This window comes from Colius striatus, chromosome Z, assembly GCF_028858725.1.
Source record: "Colius striatus isolate bColStr4 chromosome Z, bColStr4.1.hap1, whole genome shotgun sequence".
NCBI lineage: Eukaryota > Metazoa > Chordata > Aves > Coliiformes > Coliidae > Colius > Colius striatus.
This window is the reverse complement of record NC_084790.1, coordinates 28,026,791-28,048,168: the sequence shown is the minus strand read 5'-3', so window position 1 is coordinate 28,048,168 and position 21,378 is coordinate 28,026,791. Positions and strand designations below refer to the sequence as shown.

Genomic DNA, 21,378 nt, shown 5'->3' with positions numbered 1-21,378 from the left:
ATGACTCTATGAATTACACACAAAGGGTTAAAAGTGCCAGTAACCACTTATTTCTGGTGCAGTCCTGGGAGGTGAAGGCCTGAGAGATCAGCATGAGAACCAGCAGAGGGAGGAAGCCTTGCATACGCAAGACCATCCTGTTTGGCTATATTGTCATGGGATCGAAAGGAAAAACAGTTTCAAATCAGTTTCTGCAATGCCATGGTTCCCAGAGCAAGATAACTGCTTCATTAGCCATTAAATGAATATTTAGGTTAACACCCCTAAAAATGAAAATGAGAAAAAAAATGTACATGCTAAACATATGTGACTATATTCCTCACTCTCTACCTCAGCCACATCAAATGTCATCCCAGGGAAGGGGCAGACAAGTTTGAGGTATAAAAGTCCCCAGGGAGAGTAAGATAGAATGTTTTTTAGATTTATCTTTTGAGCATTTTTGTTCCCCTGTCTCTCAAGTTGACTGAGAGAGGGAAAGATGCAGCAAGAAGAAAGAGACTGAAGACCCAAGTGAGACTGTCAACAGGCTGTATTCCTCTTACTCCACCAAGACAGGGATGCCTTTGTGTTAAAATTATGCTTTTTCACTCTGTGGTGATGAACCCCCAGGATGAGTACTGCTAACGTTTTATCATATATTAGCGCTATTGTAGTAACTGTATTTATCAACAGTAATCTTGAATTTTTTATATCTATCACCTTAGTAAATTCACATACATAAATTCTAATCTTTGACTCTGCAAAATTGTTTTTGGTGAAAATCCCCCACAGGGACCCTGACAGGCAAAAGTCAAGCTCTCATCCCTCATGCAACAATCAGGGAGGAGAAAAAGGGGCAGACTTTCCCAGACAAGGACAAGCCAATGTTGCTATTTTATAAAACCATAAAAACTTCAGAAATTATATGAGAGAATTTACAGTAGGTTCTCAGTAACAGAGACACCAAATAAACACCTACAAACCTACCATGGAATTATATTTCACACACTACAGTTCTGTCTTCAGACTTCCCTGATACCTCCCTTTAAAAGATTACTTCGCAAAAGAAATAACTGCTTGATTTCAATAAAATGAGAAAATGGTTCATATTTAGGTCAGCTGTAAGAGTATACCTAGGCTGTCACAAGCCTCTATAAAACCCTTTTTTCCTCATTCCCTACAAAAGTATTTTTGCTTTCACAATCAGACAACTCTTACTGGTTTTAATGAGGTGTTTTTGAAAATCTGCATTTACTAGCTTAGTTAAAATGAGGCAAAAATGTAGCTTAAGAAAAACTGCTGTCCATATATGAGGTTTACAGTATTTGGGGAGGGTAAGTTGTATGGGGTTTTAAGCAGCATAATTTTTACTCTCTAAACATGGTAACGTTGAAGTGACTTGCCCCAAGCAAAACATATACATAAGATGGACATGCAAATATCTGTCATCAGCAGATAATATGATTGTATCAGTCTTTGAAAGGAGAAACTGTTGGCTTCATAGGCGTAACCCCTGCTAGTCACACAGCAAAGGACGCTGGAAATATAAATTGGCTGTCTTACAGCCAAACTGGGAGGCAAGGTAGAAAATAACACAACAACGGGTATACTGTCAAATGGTCTGAAGTGTTCGACAAAGGGCCAGGCAAAGAGATTAAATTCAGCATTTTGTATTTCATCACAGAATGTCATACATGAATATATAGCAAATACCAAGCATCTCTGTAATAATCTCTTGCTAAAGTACTAAGTACATTTTGTAACATGGCATCGCAAGAAAGCACTATATGCTCAGTAATATGACAGTAGTACTGAATTTACATGAGTTTCACTTAATTTACATTTACATGCACCTCAGAATACAGAAATGCTTATTGTGACTCAGGATGAAACAGGCCATCACTGCTCTTTCAAGCAGTTATCCAGAACCAGCTGCTCTACAGCCTGACATAAAAGTAAACACAATAATAATATTAAACGTGCTCTTCTATATCCAGAAGCTATTCTTATATATAGATCACTGCAAGTTAGGTTTGCCTGATTATGAAGCAGATCATCTAGGTGGGAAAGGAAAGGCATCTGGTCCTGAAAATATAGTAGTAACTTTTGGAATACTACCACTCAGTATAAACTATGCCAACTAACAAGAAAAAACTTTTCAAAATAATGGCGCTCTCTGTCACAATTTGCAGCTCGATGCTCTTTAGGAGGAAAAATTAGCAATGAAAACATTCACTGACCCTGAATAACAAACAGGTAGAGTAGTGAGAATACTTATTTTTTAGAGACTGTGACATGACACTTCCTAAGACAAAGACATTAAGTTCTCAACCGCTAGTGATCATGCTGAGAAATTAATGGTAACACAACAACGTATCGCTTTGGTATGAATACCTCCAATATGCTTTTGTACTTTACAGATTTTTCAATCATATCTCTAACAGAGATGGTATCTGCATCTCCTAAAGAGAGTCCACAAGGAAAACTAAATACAGTTTAGTCAGTCACCTTAGTTTGCTATACAGAAAGCACATCCTGTCACAGAGATGAACAATGGAAACTGTCCAGAGATGCATGACTGAAACAGACTCAACAAAGTCTTTAGTACCTTCAAACAAGGTACATGAACATGCAGATCAGACAGGAATATGTGAGAAAGAGCATATACCAGAGTGGTTACAAGAAGATGCATTAAGAATCTTGTTGCATTAGCTTTCTGTTTTGGTCTGGATGGAGACATTCCAAAACCAGCTCCCCTTAAGAAGAGAAGTGCAGATTTGGCAGGTGGAGCAATCTGTGTCAATGCCCTTCTACCCAGACACATTCATCTTTCATTGACAGCCCTGAACAAGATAAAGCAGGACTATGTCTGCTTAGTTGTTGGCCTGAACAATGAGATGCTGCCAAGAAGGCCAATGGCATCCTGGGATGCATCAAGAAGAGTGTGGCCAGCAGGTTGAGTAAGGTTCTGCTCCCCCTCTACTCTGCCCTGATGAGGCCTCATCTGGAGTCCTGTGTCCAGTTCTGGGCTCCTCAGCTCAAGAGGATGGGTAACTTCTGAAGGGAGTCCAGTGCAGGCCCACCAAAATGATCAGGGCACTGGAGCATCTTCCTTATGAGGAAAGGCTGTGGGAACTCAGGCTATTTAGTCTGGAGAAGAGGAGACTGAGGGGGAATCTTATTAATATTTACAAATATCTAAATTGTGGGTGTCAGCTGTTTCAGACATGCCTTTTTTCTAGTGTATCCAGTGACAGGACAAGGAGTAATGGGATGATGCTGGAACACAAAAAGTCTTCAAGACCCCCCTGGACACCTTCCTATGCGACCTGATCTAGGTGAATCTGCTACTGCAGGAAGTTTGGACTAGATGATTTCTAAAGGTCCCTTCCAACCCCTACCATTCTATGATTCTGTGATTCAAAGAGTGATTCAGCTGGAGTGTGTTTGGAAGGCAAAATCAGAGGTTAAAGGATCCTGGATCACACTAGTCCAGGGACTGGATAGTTAAAAAAAGAGAACATGTATCAACATACTTGGAGTTACATTTTTAAAATGTAACATTTTTGTGCAGAGACTTTCTCAGCAAATCTGTTACAGCTAAAAGTATGAGATCATATCTTCAAGGAAAATGAAACAATCCCAATTGGTTTTACTTATGTAAATGTAGCAGCTTGTCACAACAAACACATTAAACTTAAAAAAAAATGCTGAATCAAAGCAACAGAAACTAAGTGTGTACACAGATATATATTAGCATTATATACACATAGTCTAGTAAAAAACAAGTAAAATAATCTAGTCTATTTTAGTCACATGCAAGGAGAATAGGAAAAGGGAATGAAACATATCCAAATCTTATTGCTTTAGCTTGTTAACTTCACTGGAATTCTAATATGAAATATGCCTGTCATATCAAGATGCTGTCCCATGCGATGCTTTCAGAGAATAGCAATACTTCAGCTCCTACAATAGAGTGTAGTCCTCCTGATAGCACCACAGGGAACACATCAATATCGCATGGCCACCTACAGCTATATGACTATTCATATTAGTGCTCCTTGTTCAGCTTTGAAAATTCAAGTTCAAACAAAAAACCTCCAACTCCCAAACATCCATATGCACAAAGAAATCCACTGAAATGGTTGAATTATTTTCTGTCCACAAAGAATATTTCAATTCTTTATATTCCAATGCAATACAAACTAAGCCCATAAATTATTACATTTGGAACATATACTAGGGTTCCCATCAGGGATATTTGCTGTAGTAGTTAATCTACTGGCATGAACAAGTACATCATTAGTAAGTGGTGAAAGGTTGCATTAAAGTTTAATATATTAATCATAAATATTGGTACTAAGGTGAAGAAGTGTGAAGAGACAAGTGTTCTCAGCATTTAGGTGTAAAAACGTGAATCTGGAAAATTCTAAAAGGGTTGCATATCCTATAAAGACTATAGAATAAATTACTCAGGCAAACCAAAACCTGAATCTGAACATGTGTTAATAAACCAAAGCATAGCAAAATTACATGAAATGAACAGACAAAAACACATGCAATGAGTATGAACTGTTACATTTCAAATGGTGTTTTTTAAAAAAATGCATTGCTCCTGTGAAGGAATAGGAACAAAGCTTCACAGCAGGTATTATATCATTTTATGAAAACCAAACAACGCGATACTGTACTGGTGTTCATTTAGCTCTTGTAAAGAGAAAACTTAAATGTTAAGGGCAGAATGGAGACTCTCTGTATTTACTGAGGAGTACAGCATGCTGTAGAAGTCCATAACTGCCACAGGGATGTCTTTTGTCTGACTGTATGGTTTAAAACCAAAAGAAGGCTGGCAGAAAGAAAAATGGGAAATTAAGTAACAAGAATTAATACTCCTATAGGGAAAAACATTTTCAGGTGCTAAGAGAAAAACAGCCACTTAACTTCTAACCAGAAAGTACCTAACTGATTTATGCACACCTATTCAGTAGTTACTTTGTTAGACTTTAGAGTCTTAGGCCTAAATATCTACCAAAAAATGTAAAAATATGGCTTTCAGGAGTGTGTTTGTATGGCCTTCGGGAGAAGCTGCCAGGACTTGTTCTTCCAGGAACAGGGTGACAGAGAATGACTCTGTTCTGCTTCTTCGTAAGCATTCTGAAGAAGAATGCTTCTGTGATTGATTAACTTCAGAAGCATCTAGAGTTCCAGAGAGGAATGTCCACACAGTGTCTGGTTCTAAATCTTTTTCATTCTATTACGCAGCTTTACAAAAAGAAATGCAATCAACTGAAGGGAAGAAATGCAGTTATTAAACTCCCATCAGTTTTTTTTTAACTAATCTCAGTTACAGTACAGATGAGTCTGCTCAGGTCCTTGTGTATAACTGGAAAAATTCTCTGGACTCAGCCCACAAAAACATGAAAGCAGAGATTTGCCATTTCTGAGAATGAATGCAAAGGATGCAGCTCAGCCTGTCATTGTGGCAAATATAGCTAGGTAAAATAAAGAGACAGAGAAATACCTATATTAAATCACAGCTCTAAGAAGTCTATGTTTATCTCTCTTCGGAGTTTAAATTTAGAATGCAGTAAGTATGTCCCTCATATTAAATTTTTTTTTAAAGGTAATAGATGCAAATAGTGAAAAACTAAGTAAACCATTCTCTGCAATTCCTTTCTCACTCTATTTTAATGAAGACAAAGCAAAAATCTACGTATTACCCATGACATCAATGCTCAGCAGGTGTCAAATGGACACATTATTGTATTCATCTACATATAAATGAGAAACTGCTGATTCTACTCTGGCTTGAAAGAACATAGGATAGTTTAAAGCAGAAATAGATGCTTGCTAAAAAAAGATCAGGCATCTTCCATTAACAATAAATATAGAAGGAATTTAAAGATGGAAACAAAAAGAAAACCATAATACACAGAGATCCTTACTTCTTATGAGCCTTTAGCATTTTTAAGATTTCTGTGTGTCACAGCAATGCAGAAGTCTTCACATTGTACATTCTTGAATAACACTGCACACCTATCTCTTTGTATTTACAAATGTACAACAAGTTACTAAAGCCAATAGTTTCAGAACAGTCATCAGACAGAAGCATAGACAGACGACATACTGGTACATACTCACCTTGAAACTCAAATGAACTCCAGATTCAAAAAGGACATAGCAACTCAGTCTCTGGTGCAGAAGCAAAAGCACGCAAGCCACTTTTTTTGCACATCTATATTGGTCTTAAGCAGCTCTACAAAAGCACACAAGCCACTTTTTTTGCACATCTATATTGGTCTTAAGCAGCTCTAGTTAAAATTCTGTTCAAGTACACTCTACATCCTTTAAAATAAAAAAAAAAAAAAAAAAGAAGAAAGAGCTCACATCTCCCAAATGGCAGTTTTTAAGTAAATCAATCAAGGATATGGAACATGTATAACTGAATAGGAAATTATATGCTGATTCACTCACTATCATCCTTAGGCCTAGACTTGTACCTTTTAAATGGATTATTGCGAGAGCAGATTTAGTGTTATTTCCTAACAATGTAGCTTAAAGAAATTGATTTTCCTCTGTTGTCAGCAATCACTTCCATTAGACTTTTTGTCTTGAGCGGGATGTTAGACTAGATGACCTCCTGAGGTTCTTTTACAGCTTGAATTATCCTATGACACTATGAACTAGTAGTAAAAAAAGCCAGGAAAAAAAGAAATCTGAAAAACTCCAAAAATCTAAAAATCTACAAAAGCAGAGGCAAAACAGACTTACAGTGTTGGCAAGTTCTAAGCAGCTTCCTCCAGCAGAGCTGCTAAAATTTGAGGCCTGAGCTAGAAGTCTTTGCAGAACAGCCTGTTGAGTCACATCGCTTCCACCATACTCCAACACTTTTTGTAGAGTAAAATGACTCTGGATGTCTGGATTCTGAAGGTCTCTTGTTCCTGAATCATACTCCCAGCTTTCTCTGGCTCCTGATAAGGCACCTGAAATTCAGAAATGGAAAAATCTTACAGTATGGACTGTGTACCAAGAATGCACATAATCACAGAATACTTCAATCTGAAAGAGACCCATAAGGATGAACTCCCTACTCTTTTCACAACTATCTAAACCATATAACAGAGAGTATCTCCATCCACTCCTTGACCTCTGACAGGTTTGGTTTCAGTGACTGACCACTCTCTGTGAAGAACTTTTTCCTAATGTCTAGTCTGAATTTCCCCTGATGCAGCTTCATTCCATTTTCTTGTGTCCTACCTCTGGTCGCCAGAGGGAGGAACCACCTTCCCTTTTGCTGCTCCTCTTGAAGAAGCTGAAGACTGCCACGAGGTCATTCCCTCGAGCCTTCTCTTCTCCAAGCTGAACAAACCAAGTGACCTCAGTTTGTCCTTGAGACCTTCCACCACCTTAGTCACCCTCCTCTGGATACACTCCAATAGTTTCATGTCCTTCTTGTACTGAGGCACTCAAAACTGCACATGAGTGGGAGCCCACCAGTGCAGACTGGGACAACTACCTCCCTTGACCAACCAGCCATACTGTGCTCGATGCACCTCAGGACATGGTTGTCCCTTTTGGCTGCCAGGGCACATTGTTGACATATGAATAAGATTGTTTGTCTTTCCAGAAAGAAAAAAGCAAACAGCTCCACCACCATTACTTCCTGTCTAGCATATACTAACAATGCCAGGAAAAAGGAAAAAAGAGTAATAACATTTCCAAAGCACTGATCATTTACTAAATTACAAGATCCAGAAGGAAGTATAAAATCACTTGCATAGCACAGAGTAAATCAATGTAACTGACAATATCTAAGAACCACAGAATGTCAGATACTATGTCAGATTGAAAAACAGCACTGATCAAAAACAGAAGAGAAAAAACATAATTCACTTTTTTGTTTACTGAATATCAACACAATAACTGAATCTCTTAGAGGCATGGTTCATCATGTTTTTTACATTGCCACTGCCTTTCTTATCATCTCAGGATTGCCTGTTTCAGTTTAAGTTTCAGAGACAAATCAATCACGTTTCGCTATGAATCAGTGCAAGAATATGATCATGGAGCTAGTGACAAATAACAAATGCTTCAGAGAAACCTTCTGTATCATGAAGCAGCAGGGCTGCTGTTTTTCTGTCTACAGTCCTTCCAATTCCCTACATCCAGAGACAGGCTTAAACCCCAAAAAAAATTTAACTACATTTTCTTATTTTATCAGTAACTATTTCATTCCTGAGTGCTTCTGCTTCCCATACAACTGTCCCACTCCTTTAAAAATCTTGTTATGTTTTAGACTCAGTAATTTCCTATGGTAGAATACTCCACAATAGACACTGGATTACTTAGGAACTCCAGGCAGCACTGTAAAGCTTCATATGTAGCAAAATAAAGATTATAAACAAGAGACTTGTCCAAGGACACATTTTAAGTGAACAGTAAAGTCAGAACAGAATCCAGAGTTACAGACTAGAGTAGAACTCTAAATCTATCATGCAATCATCAAATCACAAGTAATTGTCTGTAATGCCATCCTATTAGTTTGAAAGCTTTTCCTTTTTATTAGCTAGCTCACTCTCTCAAACACTCATTAGCATTCTAAGTTCACTAATCAGTGGTTATTACTTATTCAGTACAATGCCAAAGAGAAACAATAAACTGTAGAATAAACTATCACAAAAATGCTTCCCCCTTTCCAAGAAAGTTGAAGCTGCAAAAGTACAAGTAGAAAAGCAGCCAGAAGTGAAGCAAAACAGTAAATAATCTGTAGCTTTAGGTCAACATCCTAACACCCTGTAAAGTTGTTTTGTATGACGGATCAATTTAGGAAACTCAGGGTTTCCCTGCCTTACTATGATGAAACTATGCTAGTCTTTAAATATGTAAATAAGTAATGCAAAACAGTAACAACCAAAATTTATACTAATATAATTGCCTTGATTAAATACAACAGGTATCAGTAACAATTAAAGATTAATTTGGTTACTTTTACACCAAGAGGTTGCACTACCATATTTAACCTAGCCACATGACACAAATGCTCCAAAAGAGCTGAACTAAGATACTGCTACCAGAAATGTTTTCCACCATGTGTAGTGTAGCATGAGCAGTGACTGGAAGCAACATTAGGTATCTCTGCCCTCTTCTGGTACAATACACTGTACAGCAAAGAAACTAGCAGTACACAGAGCTGAAGCAGCAGGAACACCTCAGGAGCCTGAGGGAAAGTAGTGATGATCAGCTCTGACATCACCCAGGCTTGACAAGAATAATGGGTAACAACTCTATCTGCACAAGTATAGCCACAGAATTAACACATCATATCATATCATATCATATCATATCATATCATATCATATCATATCATATCATATCATATCATATCATATCTTTTTTACAGCATTAAATATGGCACATATTTCAACAGTGTATGTGCACTAAGTTTCTATTACTCGAATGACATTGTTCTGCAGAAGAGCTTTCAGAGTAATTTAATTAACAGCAGTAGCTTTGTTGAAGACCCAAGTGGCTTTCACACCATCTGATATCTGATTGGAAGAACTTACAACACTCACATAGCTCCGAAGTCACCTGTCAGTCACAGACGGATCCAGGAAAGACTGAGGTTTTTATGATTGTATTGTGACTGTATTTTTAAACCAAGTTTTCTTAAAACTTCAACTCTGTACTCCTAAAGCATATACACTAAAAATGCAGGGACAGATGACTGTTACAAAAGGAAAACTTTTCCAATATTTTATTTTGGGCCTAATCCTAATCTCTAAATTTAACCACTATTTTCTCAAGAGACTCCAAAAGTCTGTCTGTCAAGATGCTGACCTCCTGGGTCATGCACCTTTCAAGTCTCAGCCTCTTCAGAGAAACTCAGGAGTTGTCAAAACTAAGATTTCATTTGTAATTGAAAATTCGGTCAGGAAGTAATGCACAACTCTTGTACTTTGCTGTAATTAATGTATTACTCTTGCTCTTACAGTAGTAATCTGAAAGAGGGGACCAGAAGGTGTGATGGCACACCAAAAGCTGAGAGCTGACCCCATAATGAGCAATCTGTAGTTCCTGAATCTGTGTTTAGAAACATGCGTATCCCAGAGTATTTTCCCTATTGCTCTGCTCTTCATATAAAACATGACATGAAAATTCCCAGGTAATGCTGGAAAACTGATACTATTACAACTACAAAAAAAAAAAAAAAAAAAAAAAAAGTTGCACACTATTTCTATCAGCCAAGTAATACTGGAGCATTTAAATGTTTCTAAATTATACAAGTAACAATGCAATTCCAGAGTAAGACAGTTAAATCAATTTCTTTTTGTTTGAATGGATACATCTTACGTCTCTAAAAGTGCAGTATAAAAGCTTCTGATTCTAGACAAGTTTCTATACCAGTACTTCTTTAATTGCCTTCCTAGTCCTGCTAGCACTTGTCTGCCTTGATCTGTTGTCAATTTTGTGTGAAATTCATGTTATAGCAAACAATCAGTACGTAACAGGAACTTTTTGTTTCTAGACTTTTGTAGAGTAGATGAATACAGTATGTGTGTACGTGGATGCATTTATAGCAGCCAGAACCACAGCAGGGCAAACTAAATCTTGTCTGAAATATTTGTTTTGTCTTTTGCAGGCTCTCCTGTTCATGTCATTAGCATCAGCTCTTATTTATTTCCTAACAATTTCTACATACATATATACAGGCTTTTTGGTTTGGTAAAGGTCAGTTTTACTAGCCTATGCTGACAGACCAAGTGATTTCATCTTTACTCAAAGATAGAGAAGAAAAGCCATCAAGATCGTAGGGCACTAAAGATGCATTAGTTGCTAGAAGGATCTAGGATATCAGGAAAAGTGAGGCACTGTAAGATTAGCCCTGCATCAGCTTCTTGGACGAGTGTGGCTTATGAATGGCTAACTTGAAGACAGCTGACAATATAACACACTATGAGCACAAATAGCCTCTAGGTCACACAATTACATCCACTCAATACAGCTTTAAGAGCAGAGACCCCACTCTTTAGATATTTATAAATGTTAATAAGATCTCCCCTCAGTCTCCTCTTCTCCAGACTAAACAACCCCAGCTCTTGCAGCCTTTCCTTATATGAAAGATGTTCCATCCCCCTGATCATCTTGGTGGCCCTGTGCTGGACTCTCTCCAGCACTTCCCTGTCCCTCTTGAGCTGAGGAGCTCAGAACTGGACACAGGACTCCAGATGAGGCCTCACCAGGGCAGAGTAGAGGGGAAGAAAAACCTCCCTTGATCTGCTGGCCACACTCTTCTTGATACATCCCAGGATGCCATTGGCTTTCTTGGCCACGAGGGCACCTTGCTGGTTCATGGTTAGTTTATTATCAATCAGGACTCCCAGGTCTCTCTCTGCAGAGCTGCTCTCCAGCAGTACGACCCCCAGCCTGTACTGGGGTTGTTCCCTCCCAAGATGCAGGACTCTGCACTTGTCCTTGTTGAACCTTATGAGATTCCTCTCTGCCCAACTCTCAAGCCAGTTGAGATCCAACTGAATGGCAGCACAGCCTTCTGGGGAATCAGCCAGTCCTCCCAGCCAACTTGCTGAGGGGACACTCTTTCCTCTCATCCAGGTCATTGATGAAGATGTTGAACAAGACTGGCCCCAGAACCCATCCCTGTGGAACTCCACTGACCACAGGCCTCCAACTTGATTCTGTGCCATTGATTACCACCCTCTGAGCTCTGTCATTCAGCCAGCTCTTGATCCACCTCACTGTCCACTCATCCAAGCCACACTGCCTGAGCTTTCTGATGAGGATATTATGGGAGACAGTATCAAAAGCTTTGCTGAAGTCAAGGTAGATGACATTCGCTGTTCTACCCTCATCTAGCCAGCTGGTAAAATGACCTTGCTACGAACTAAATCATAACATAGACAATAGATTTTTTTTTTTTTTGTACCAGGTATCTCATTCATTATAAAGCCCTGAGAAAGTAAAACGTTCAGTGTTGTGCCAAGTGAAAGAAAAAGTTTCTCTCATTACACTTAAACAAGCTGGACTTGTTAAATCAGTAGCCCAAGTCATTCATACTGACAAATTCTTGTGGAATTTCAGTCAAATGATCTTCTTCAAATTTATTTAAATTACTGTAGAGATCTGTAAGCTACAATGGTTTCAGTACTTACGAGCAGTAGCCATAAACTGTTAGTAGCCATATAGCAAATGATCAAACAGAAATTTTTAAAAAAGTGTACTTTCCATGGCACCTTCCTAATACCTGTCCTTGAGTCTCAAATGATTTAAGACTATCATTGCGACACAACAACTATTTGCTCTACTTAGACACAAAAAATGGATAACGGAAAAGACTTTCTAACAGTCTAAAACCAAGGTTGCCTAGAAGCCAGTGTTGTTTAATTCTCAAACTAAATTTTACCAGAACATTGATGGTTAAAAACTGCATTGTACTCAGGAACTCAGTCTTGTATTCCATTTGAAGTTTATACTAAGGGAGCCAATAATCCTCTTTTTTCTGGAAATTAATAGCTTCTAGTAAAAAAGATATGTATACAGTAATAAGATAAAGGGCACATAAACCTTGAAACCATATAGAAGCTAGATGAAGCTCCAATATACTTTCCAAGTACAGAACTGGTACGGTATGCACTTCACTTTTGAAAAAAGTTATTTTCCCCTCACATGGCAATTTTCTCTATATGTGAACAATCAGCTTCCCCCTAGATTATCTTCCATTTAAGACCATCTAAATCTAGATCTGACTTCAATTCATGTGTACCAAACAAATAAAACATCCTGAGTTGTTGTCTGTCATGGTCATTCTATTGCTTGCTGTTTTATAAACTGTAACAAGTCAGCTCTGCACTGGTGACATTAGAAGCAGACAAGTGAAGAGCACACCACCACATAAATTAGAAGAAGGTTAAGAGGAAATGTGGTGAGAGGTGGCCCTTGTTTTACAAAAGCTAGAGAGTAGGATGTACCACAGGGCTCATTCCTGAGCTAAATGAAGCATGGCCTCTGCAGAAATCCCCGCTTCACCCTTTTGGTTCCTGAAGTTTATCGCAGTTCATGCAGAAAACATAAACTGAGACAAAACTGATGAAGGGACGTGGTTATCCAGTTCTATACTCCACAGCTCCATTTCTTTCCACTGGATATGACCAAGAAGCATGGGCAGTGGCAATGTTACTCTAGAATGTCAGACATGTGATGCTGTTAAGTACACGGTGATAAGAAGGCCAAGAACCAGGCTCAGGCTCTAGCTACATGCTTGTGTCTGGGCCAGGTGTTCTAGTGACTTTTCACAGCAGCAGCTATCAAGAGCAGCTTCCTGCATCCCCTGTAGGCATGCTCTGCTCTCCATTCTGTCTTTTCCTTTCAGTTTTTTAAGGCATTTCACAACTTCACAGACATTTGTACTGGTGTCAAAGTCTCAAACATACTAAATTCCTGTAACTCCTATAGAAGGCTCTCTGTGGCTCTCTAAGAGTTGTTTTTTCTCAGCTAAGAGACACTGTTAGTGCTCCTGCTGAGAAAAAACAACACAATATGATGCAATGTTCAACCTTGATGAGACATGCAAGGAAAAATAAAAAAGAGAAAAACCCCAACTACTGCACCTGTGTTAGGATGCAATTAAATTTGGCCCAGTGAAACTTTGCTCATAAATATCAAGAAAATTTGCAGTACACCTTTGAGTCCATAGGAGCTTTACACTTTAATCAAATATAGCATATGTAAATGTAATCACTGCATTAATTTCTTGAAAGCAATTTATTTGCAGTAAGATCAAACACAGGAATAATTTGAGGCAAAAGTAATGATTTCTCAGCCCCAACTGGCCTACCTCTCATGTGTACCCATAAACTTAACTTGGGGCTGAATTTCTACCATCCTTTTGATTAATTATTTTCATACTTAATCCATGATGTAAATAAATGATCACATGAAATTTTCAAGGGACATACTTTCAGTAAAGACAACAGGGGAATTGTCCATGAATTAATTATTAACTACTAACCTATTGGCAAAGATTGCTTAAGGAACTATTTATCCACAGTATAAAATCAGATCAGTAGGTACATGCAGATTTCAGCGGAATGGAAAATATTCACCGGTCAAAAGAAAGAATTTACTAATAAACTGTATCACTTCTTGTTCATCTTCAAAAACAATGAGTACTAGAAAGAAATTATTCTTAATCATAGAAAAAAGCACAATTTGCTAGTTACCTTTAAAGAGCTAGACAAATCTATACAACATAATAGAAGATAGAATTAGAATTATTTATATGTAAGATGTATAAGACCATGAAACACTAAAAAAAGGTGACAGAAGCCACAGCTGTTCAGGCAACTTCCGGCCTTAAATCATTAGAGCTATACTTCTACTGTACCATAGGCTCTCATTTGCCAAACAATCTGCTTCCATCAATCACTATGATGATTCATACACATTCATTGTACCCATCATGGCTTTCCGTCTCCATTACTGGAAACAGGACCCACAGATCTGATCAGCAACTGACATTCTTCGTGTGTTTCCTACCAAAATGATACAGTAAAAGAATGAGGTAGCATATGGTCATTTGCAAGACTCCAGCAACACTTTCAAAGTTATTTTATTATTTTTTATTAGATTTTAAACAATGTCAAAAGAACATTAACAGAGTTCACGTTCCATTTGACTTACAGAAAATTTACTTGCAAATTGTTAAAACTCTCATTTACATTATTAGTGTAGATTAAGATCAACAATACATTATAGAAGTCTTGAGTTGTGGATTCCCAAGCAGCACAAAACATCATTCCAATAACTTGAAAAATTTAATTCTTCATGTATTTGAATAAAAGATTAAACTTATGAATATATATACTAATTTAATGGTCAAAATAGTAGATATGGATGCATATTTGGCTGACTAAGCACACTGATAAATGGGCATTCAGAAGGCCAAGTCCTGTACCTTAACTAAAAAGCAAACAGCTTCTTTACTTACAGGACTAGAAACATTTGTTAGGCAAAGTTGGGCAAAATATTAGAACAATTTTATCGATAATAAAAAAATAATAAGTGAGACAAAAGTTCAATAGTCATTTAGATGTAATTACTTCTTAGGATCTTTTTTTGACAATTACTTTCTTTATCATGAAATGAAAAAACTATAAGTAGCAAGGTTCCTTTTATTTAGATACATGCAACTAGCTTAGAACTCTTTGTTAAAAAAAACATGAAGAGCTAAAAAAAAAAGCCTGAACAAAATGTGGTCTGACTGATAATCTCTGTGCAATTACACAGAAACTGTCAATGTAAAAATGCCCATGACAGATGCCGGATTCCTTTGCTTCATATCACCCCTGCTACTCAGTGGCAGTCAAATGAACTTCAAAGTTTTTTAGTTTATGCATCCCACATGGATATTTGATAATAGTTTTCAAGGATCATCAGCAGCTGACATACTATATAGAAATTAGTCTGTAAAAAAAGCCCTGTAAACTATCTTTGAAAATAATATTTATTAAAAAATGCTACTTGTAAAAAAAAAAAAAAGACAAGAAAAACACACAAAAAAGAACATCCACCAAGTTTACAGCTTTGAATTTGCACATTGGTTTTATCTCCTATCTTAATGTTTAGAAAGCAATAGGAAACAGTCAATATGACACAACTGACACTTTAATCACCAGTAACTACATATGTGAACCCTGAAAGGTATGGAAGCATATGTAGATCATAATTCACGCTTGACCGCAAGTATAATTCCTCAGCTGTCATTATGTTCATACTATGTGCTGTATTTATATCATAGAAATACATGACAGTGGTGTTTCCTTGTCTCTTTAAAAAAAGAGTGCTGTAGAACATCTTCAACAAGGCAGCCACAATGGTTTTCTTTTACAACTAAATAAAAACCAGTTGCATTCTAAATGTTCATTATTATTATTTCCTTCCACTCTTTTTTTGTTCACATGGTGGGGCATCTCCATATGCTCCCTAATTATTATGAAGTCTTACAGAATCTGCAAGAGTCAAGGCAGGACAAGTAATCACCAAAAGGTTTAAAAACAGTACAGTGAAATAGTCAGGCTTTATCAGCACAGAGCAAAATGTACCAAGGCGGGACTAGATGACCTTTCAAGGTCCCTTCCAACCCTTAAGATTCTGTGATTCTGTGAAATTAAAAGGTCTTCTGAACTTCAGTTTTAAAAAAAACATTACAAAAAGAAGTATGTATTCATTCACCAACTTTAAAAATTCCTTCAACTACTCTGTACAACTAACAGAAAATAGGAAAAAACCTGTAGGGATTAAATTGTACACATTAACATATTTGAATGCTCATCTATGACTACTTCTTTGCATCAATTAATAAGATTTTTGTGGGATACATTTTGAGACTGTAATGCAGACCTTTCTCCTGTAAGGCTTAGATTTTAAGATAGAAGATGCCAGAAATTTGGTCATATAGGGAAACTTTTTATAGCAGTCTGAAGGCAGAAGTTTCTTGATTCACATAAAAATACAGCAGTGTCAGCATAGAAAAAATAACTAGAGGCAGAAGATAAATTATACAAGCTATGGAACAGACATCATCCTTAATCTAATTAAAAAAAAAAAAATAGGCAGGATCTTGCTTCTGAAGTGCTGTCTGGTATAGCTCCCGGAAGAGATTGATTGGCTGGAAATATAATTGAGTCCAAGGATTCTGATGATTCAGTATAGACATTGTTGAAGAAATGGGCACAGAAACTATGGAGTTAATTGTCTTGCAATTCAAGAATATATTTGGAAGAAGGATAAACAGAAGAAAACATATATGTTTACAACAACAAAATATGTCTACGTCAAAACATGACTATGAAGAAAGTAAAAGAGATGAGATGGAGAATGAACAGAGCTGAATGAAACAGATTTGCAATGTTAAGATGCCAAAAAGAAAGGTCAATGAGCACAAAGTGAAGTGATGGTGAGGGAGAAGTGCTGTCAATCTAAAAAGATATGGAATTCACCATGGATACAAAGCGAACAAGGAAAAACTGAATGCTTGAACCAGCTAAAAACATGTGCAGAGTTACCAGGAGATACAACACAAGGTAAACTCATCCCATCAAAACAAATAACAAACCTTAAATATCAAAACAAATCCCAAACCCAACTCATGCCCAGTTTTAAATTCTAGGAGACTGACTGTTGAAGAAATCAAGACAGATGTGACTGACCAGTAAACCTCTACCACAGAGGCAGGCCCAGAGGAGGTGGGCAAGGGTGATGTGTCTGAATCTCAGGGAATAATGCAGGCTGGGACTGTTGCAGAGAAGCTAACTTGATCTCAACACCAAGGGGACTCAAGGATGGTCTTTGCTTTAGATAAACAACTATTGACTGATAAACAGCTGAGTGAATCAACTGGTGCTGTGTTCTTCCCTGAGTTCATTAATGTCTCCTTGAGTTAGCCAGGGTAGCATGGGGGAGATACAGTACTTACAAGCTATTTATACCTTGTTGGCTGAGCCCAAGATAAGTACTATAAAAATGTAAACAACAAAAGAATTTTAAAAGGAGTAATGAGCTTGAGCTGTCTTTAAACCACATATGTCTTCCCTGTGAGACTGGAGAAGCAAGTCTCATGATGGTGAGTACATTAGTTTGGTAATGGGAATCACCTTGGTATTGTGATTGAACTGTGTACAGCAATTCCTACATTCTGATACATATATTTGTATAATAATATATTTGTATTGTGTTTCCAATATAATTCGTATCATTCTTCTATTTGTATCATTCTTCTTAATTTATAATATTCTATCTATGTACTTTTTTGGGCTTTACAGACAACAAAGAACTCACTGATCTTAAGTTACCAACTGAGCTCTACAGCTCTTGTTCTTTTAAAAATGATCATTGTCTTGTGCAACTAGGGTTCTCAGAAAAGGATACTCTACACATATTCTAGTCTATATATCAATGACTAGACAATATCAGTTGCAACAACAATCTAATACAGGATGAAATCATGTCACAGCATATACACAAAGCCCTTTGGGAGAAATCCTGATGCCAGTAAAACTGGTAACAAAAATCCCAGAGTTCATTTTTTTAAAAATTACACCAGCACAACATTAAAGTCATACCTACCTAAATTGTTATTGCTGCTAGTTGGCCAGGAAGCTATCCTATCCCTTAACTTTTTCTTTTTAAAAAAGTCATCCGATATCACAGAAAGTTCCACTTCCTCCTTCCTGATTTCTCGTATCAGTTCCATGCGGCACTGACTAAAATCCTGGAAGGAAATTTTTCCATTTTCATCTGCTCCCAGCTGGTGCATGATCTCCATAACGGATTCCTCCATATTCAACTGGTGGCACACCATCAGCAAGTCATTCCTAAGGATATTTTCAGAGGGAAAATGGGGGCAAGCAAGGGATGAAAGTGGAAAAATGATTGGAGAAGTGGAAACAGAAGAAAAAAAAATAGTTTTGAAGTAAAGGAATAATAATTTTGTCTAATTTGGAAATGCATTCATGCACAGACTTTTAAAACCAACTGTTGTTTTTATCAATTCAACAAAGGAACAATGCAGTCGACAAGAAATTACAACACAGACTATGGAAAACAGGTAAACATTTTTCTTTAAGTGTTAATCTATTTTCATGCTACTATTAACACTTCCACTAGCAAAGACAGAACCAAGGTACAGCTGAATAGCTGCTGTTGTTCATCACAGTATCTTCAGAGAAGGTAACACGATATGAATTTAGATAATTATTGTCTGGCTAGATTAATGTCTAACAAAATTTCCATTTTACTCAGGACAGGTCAGGGAAATTTGTTTTGCTCCTCAACAGCAGTAACCTAAAGAGGTAAAATATATGAATGTCAAAGAAAATGGGAGAAAAGACAAATTTGATATTCATTAAGTGGCTTCAAATCTGCCTCCAAACGTTCTGACTGCAAAACTCCTGTAAGTAGTTTGCTTGGTCCAATTGTTTAATTAAATTTGCAAAAATGAGACGAGGGTAGTACTATGAAAAAGACTCTGGCACCTACTGTAAGTGGCCAAAAGACAGCTGCAGACAAATCAACAGGGAAGATATTTACAGCATATTGATACCTTTACAAGTTTAGACAAAGTGCTCTTAGAAGAGATGAATGCAAATAACCCTAAAGATACTATTCAGGAAAAAAAAAAAATCAGCAATGCTATGACCAATGTAATTTTCTATTTTGTGAAGACAAGTACCTCAAGAACATACCTTTTAGGCTTAATTTGGGCTGTAACCCAAGTGTCACAAGCAAACATTAACAAAGTTTTGTAAATCATTCTTTTTTCTTTTTCAAAACTGAGGTAAGATTAACAATTACAAAAGAAATGTCAACAGTAGCAGTTGGATTAAAAAAATCATGACTCAGAAGTTAGTAACTAAGTAAAGAAAGGTGAACAATCACTAATAAGTCTATTCAGGGAACAAGAAGAAAGAATGTAGTGGATGTGAATTGGATATGACTGTAAGTAGCCTATTAGACAAGCACAGGTTACTCTCTAACAGTGGGGGGATGTGCTCAGTGAAATTCCTCAGTTATGATGCAGCATCAGAGACTAAATAAATTTTTTAAAAAAGAGAGGTTTTTTTCTGAAGATACTGTGACATGTTTTTCACTAAAAATCCCACTGCTATTTTGCTGAAACACAACCCTGCAACACTAAATGTACACCAAATAATTTTCCGGAGCATACAGAGAAAGCACAGAGGTTTCGTAAACAGCAGAAGACAAAGTTAATAGGCCTGCCTCATTCTGCTGCTACTCAAGACACGAAAAAAAGTGACACTTTTTCATCCTTTTCTCCTCCTGCTTCTCTCTCACTTAGCCCTATGTCAATTCAGAGAAGGAGGCAAGAGACAAAGAAACGAAATTGTGAAATAACTTCTCCAGCAACCAAAGGAAGGCAGATATATGTTTGTCAAATGATAATTAATTGCACTCTAAATAAAATGTGGGTAATCCAATTCAGTCAGATCTGAAGCAACAGTGTCAAAATCTTGGTGCTCCATTCTCTCTGATTTCAAAAGTTTGAAATAATTACCACTTTGCTACTCGCACATTCCAGTATTTTTCCTGTCTTGTCATCCCCCTTTTTTAAATATTCCTTGACTAGGATTGCATAATACAACCACAACAATTCACACTACAAATAGTACGAATATGTTGTGGCTTCTTTGAAATGTTGCTTACTTTCATGTTGTACAAAACATTTCTGTAGAAGTAAGGTAAAGGAAATGTGCAATAATATTATGTGAATTATTACCATAGTATTATTTCATTACTAATACTGGAACATCATTCAGAAGGTTTCTGTGAAACTATGATACAGTGAAACAGACAAAGTTCTTGTACAAACAGTTTCACTAAAGTGATTTAATATCACAATCAACTTCTATCTACTCTACAGAAGAAAAGTTTTTCATCAGGTGGAGCTTTCAAGTCTGTTCCATGCAGGAATTCCAGTGCTGCCCCAACACACTTCTTGGCAGAGATGTTTATAGTAAAACTGGAGTGTAATAATAAGAACAACAACAAAAACAATACTAATGTTATTAACAAATATTTTATCCATATAGAAATAAATATAATTGCCACTCATGACAAGAAAATAGCTTTAGTATAAGATAATTAAGCTGCATTACATAGGCCAAATATAAGTGATTGATACTCACAGTTGAAATTTTGGTCAGTTTTGCTGTTAGCTTTGAATTTAGTCAAGAAATAAATAATCTTTGCATAGCTCAGCTCACTGTTTTTAAAAATTAAGATACAAACCAATCTCACATGGGTGTTGCAAAGAAAAATAACACAAAGGTCTCAAATTTTCCCAAGGGGAATAATAGACAGAATTAAGCTATGTCTACATTAACAATTTAAAGAACAGCTTGCTCAAATTGAGACAACTAAACCTGAATTAGCTTTAACAGCAGCAGTGATGTGGTAAGACTGACAGCAATTGCTTTAGGCATCACCTCAACTGCAGCAGTAAATTCATAAGCAGCTATTTACAAAGGCACCGTTGAGCACTGAGTGCTATATGTTCTTATAAACAGATCAGACATAAGACCTCAGGCTGAGGAACATCCCTGAGGAGCAGGAATTTGGAAATAAGTATTAGGGGAAGCAATGCAAAGCAATTCTGCCAGGGGCTTCCAGGACAAAGGCCTGTTGCCCTACTCTCAGAAGAGCCATGCTGGGGTGGGATGTAACCATGCTACTGTTCACATGCCTCACACAGCCCACAAAGGACTGGGTTGTATATCTAGTTCTCAAGCCTTCTCTTCTGTTATGCAAATACAAACTGAATATAATTTATAGCATCTGCACTCAGAGGATATTGCCTGAAGAAAG

General features: G+C 37.1%; 1 protein-coding gene across 1 annotated transcript in view; it reads right to left on the bottom strand.

Moving 5' to 3' along the window:
- The window catches only part of MCC (MCC regulator of WNT signaling pathway), a 200,925-nt gene that overhangs the window by 160,366 nt on the left and 19,181 nt on the right, over positions 1-21,378 (bottom strand). The window contains 2 exon segments of the mRNA XM_062017600.1: positions 6,751-6,962; positions 18,121-18,368. Coding sequence (XP_061873584.1) covers positions 6,751-6,962; positions 18,121-18,368 — 460 coding nt within the window.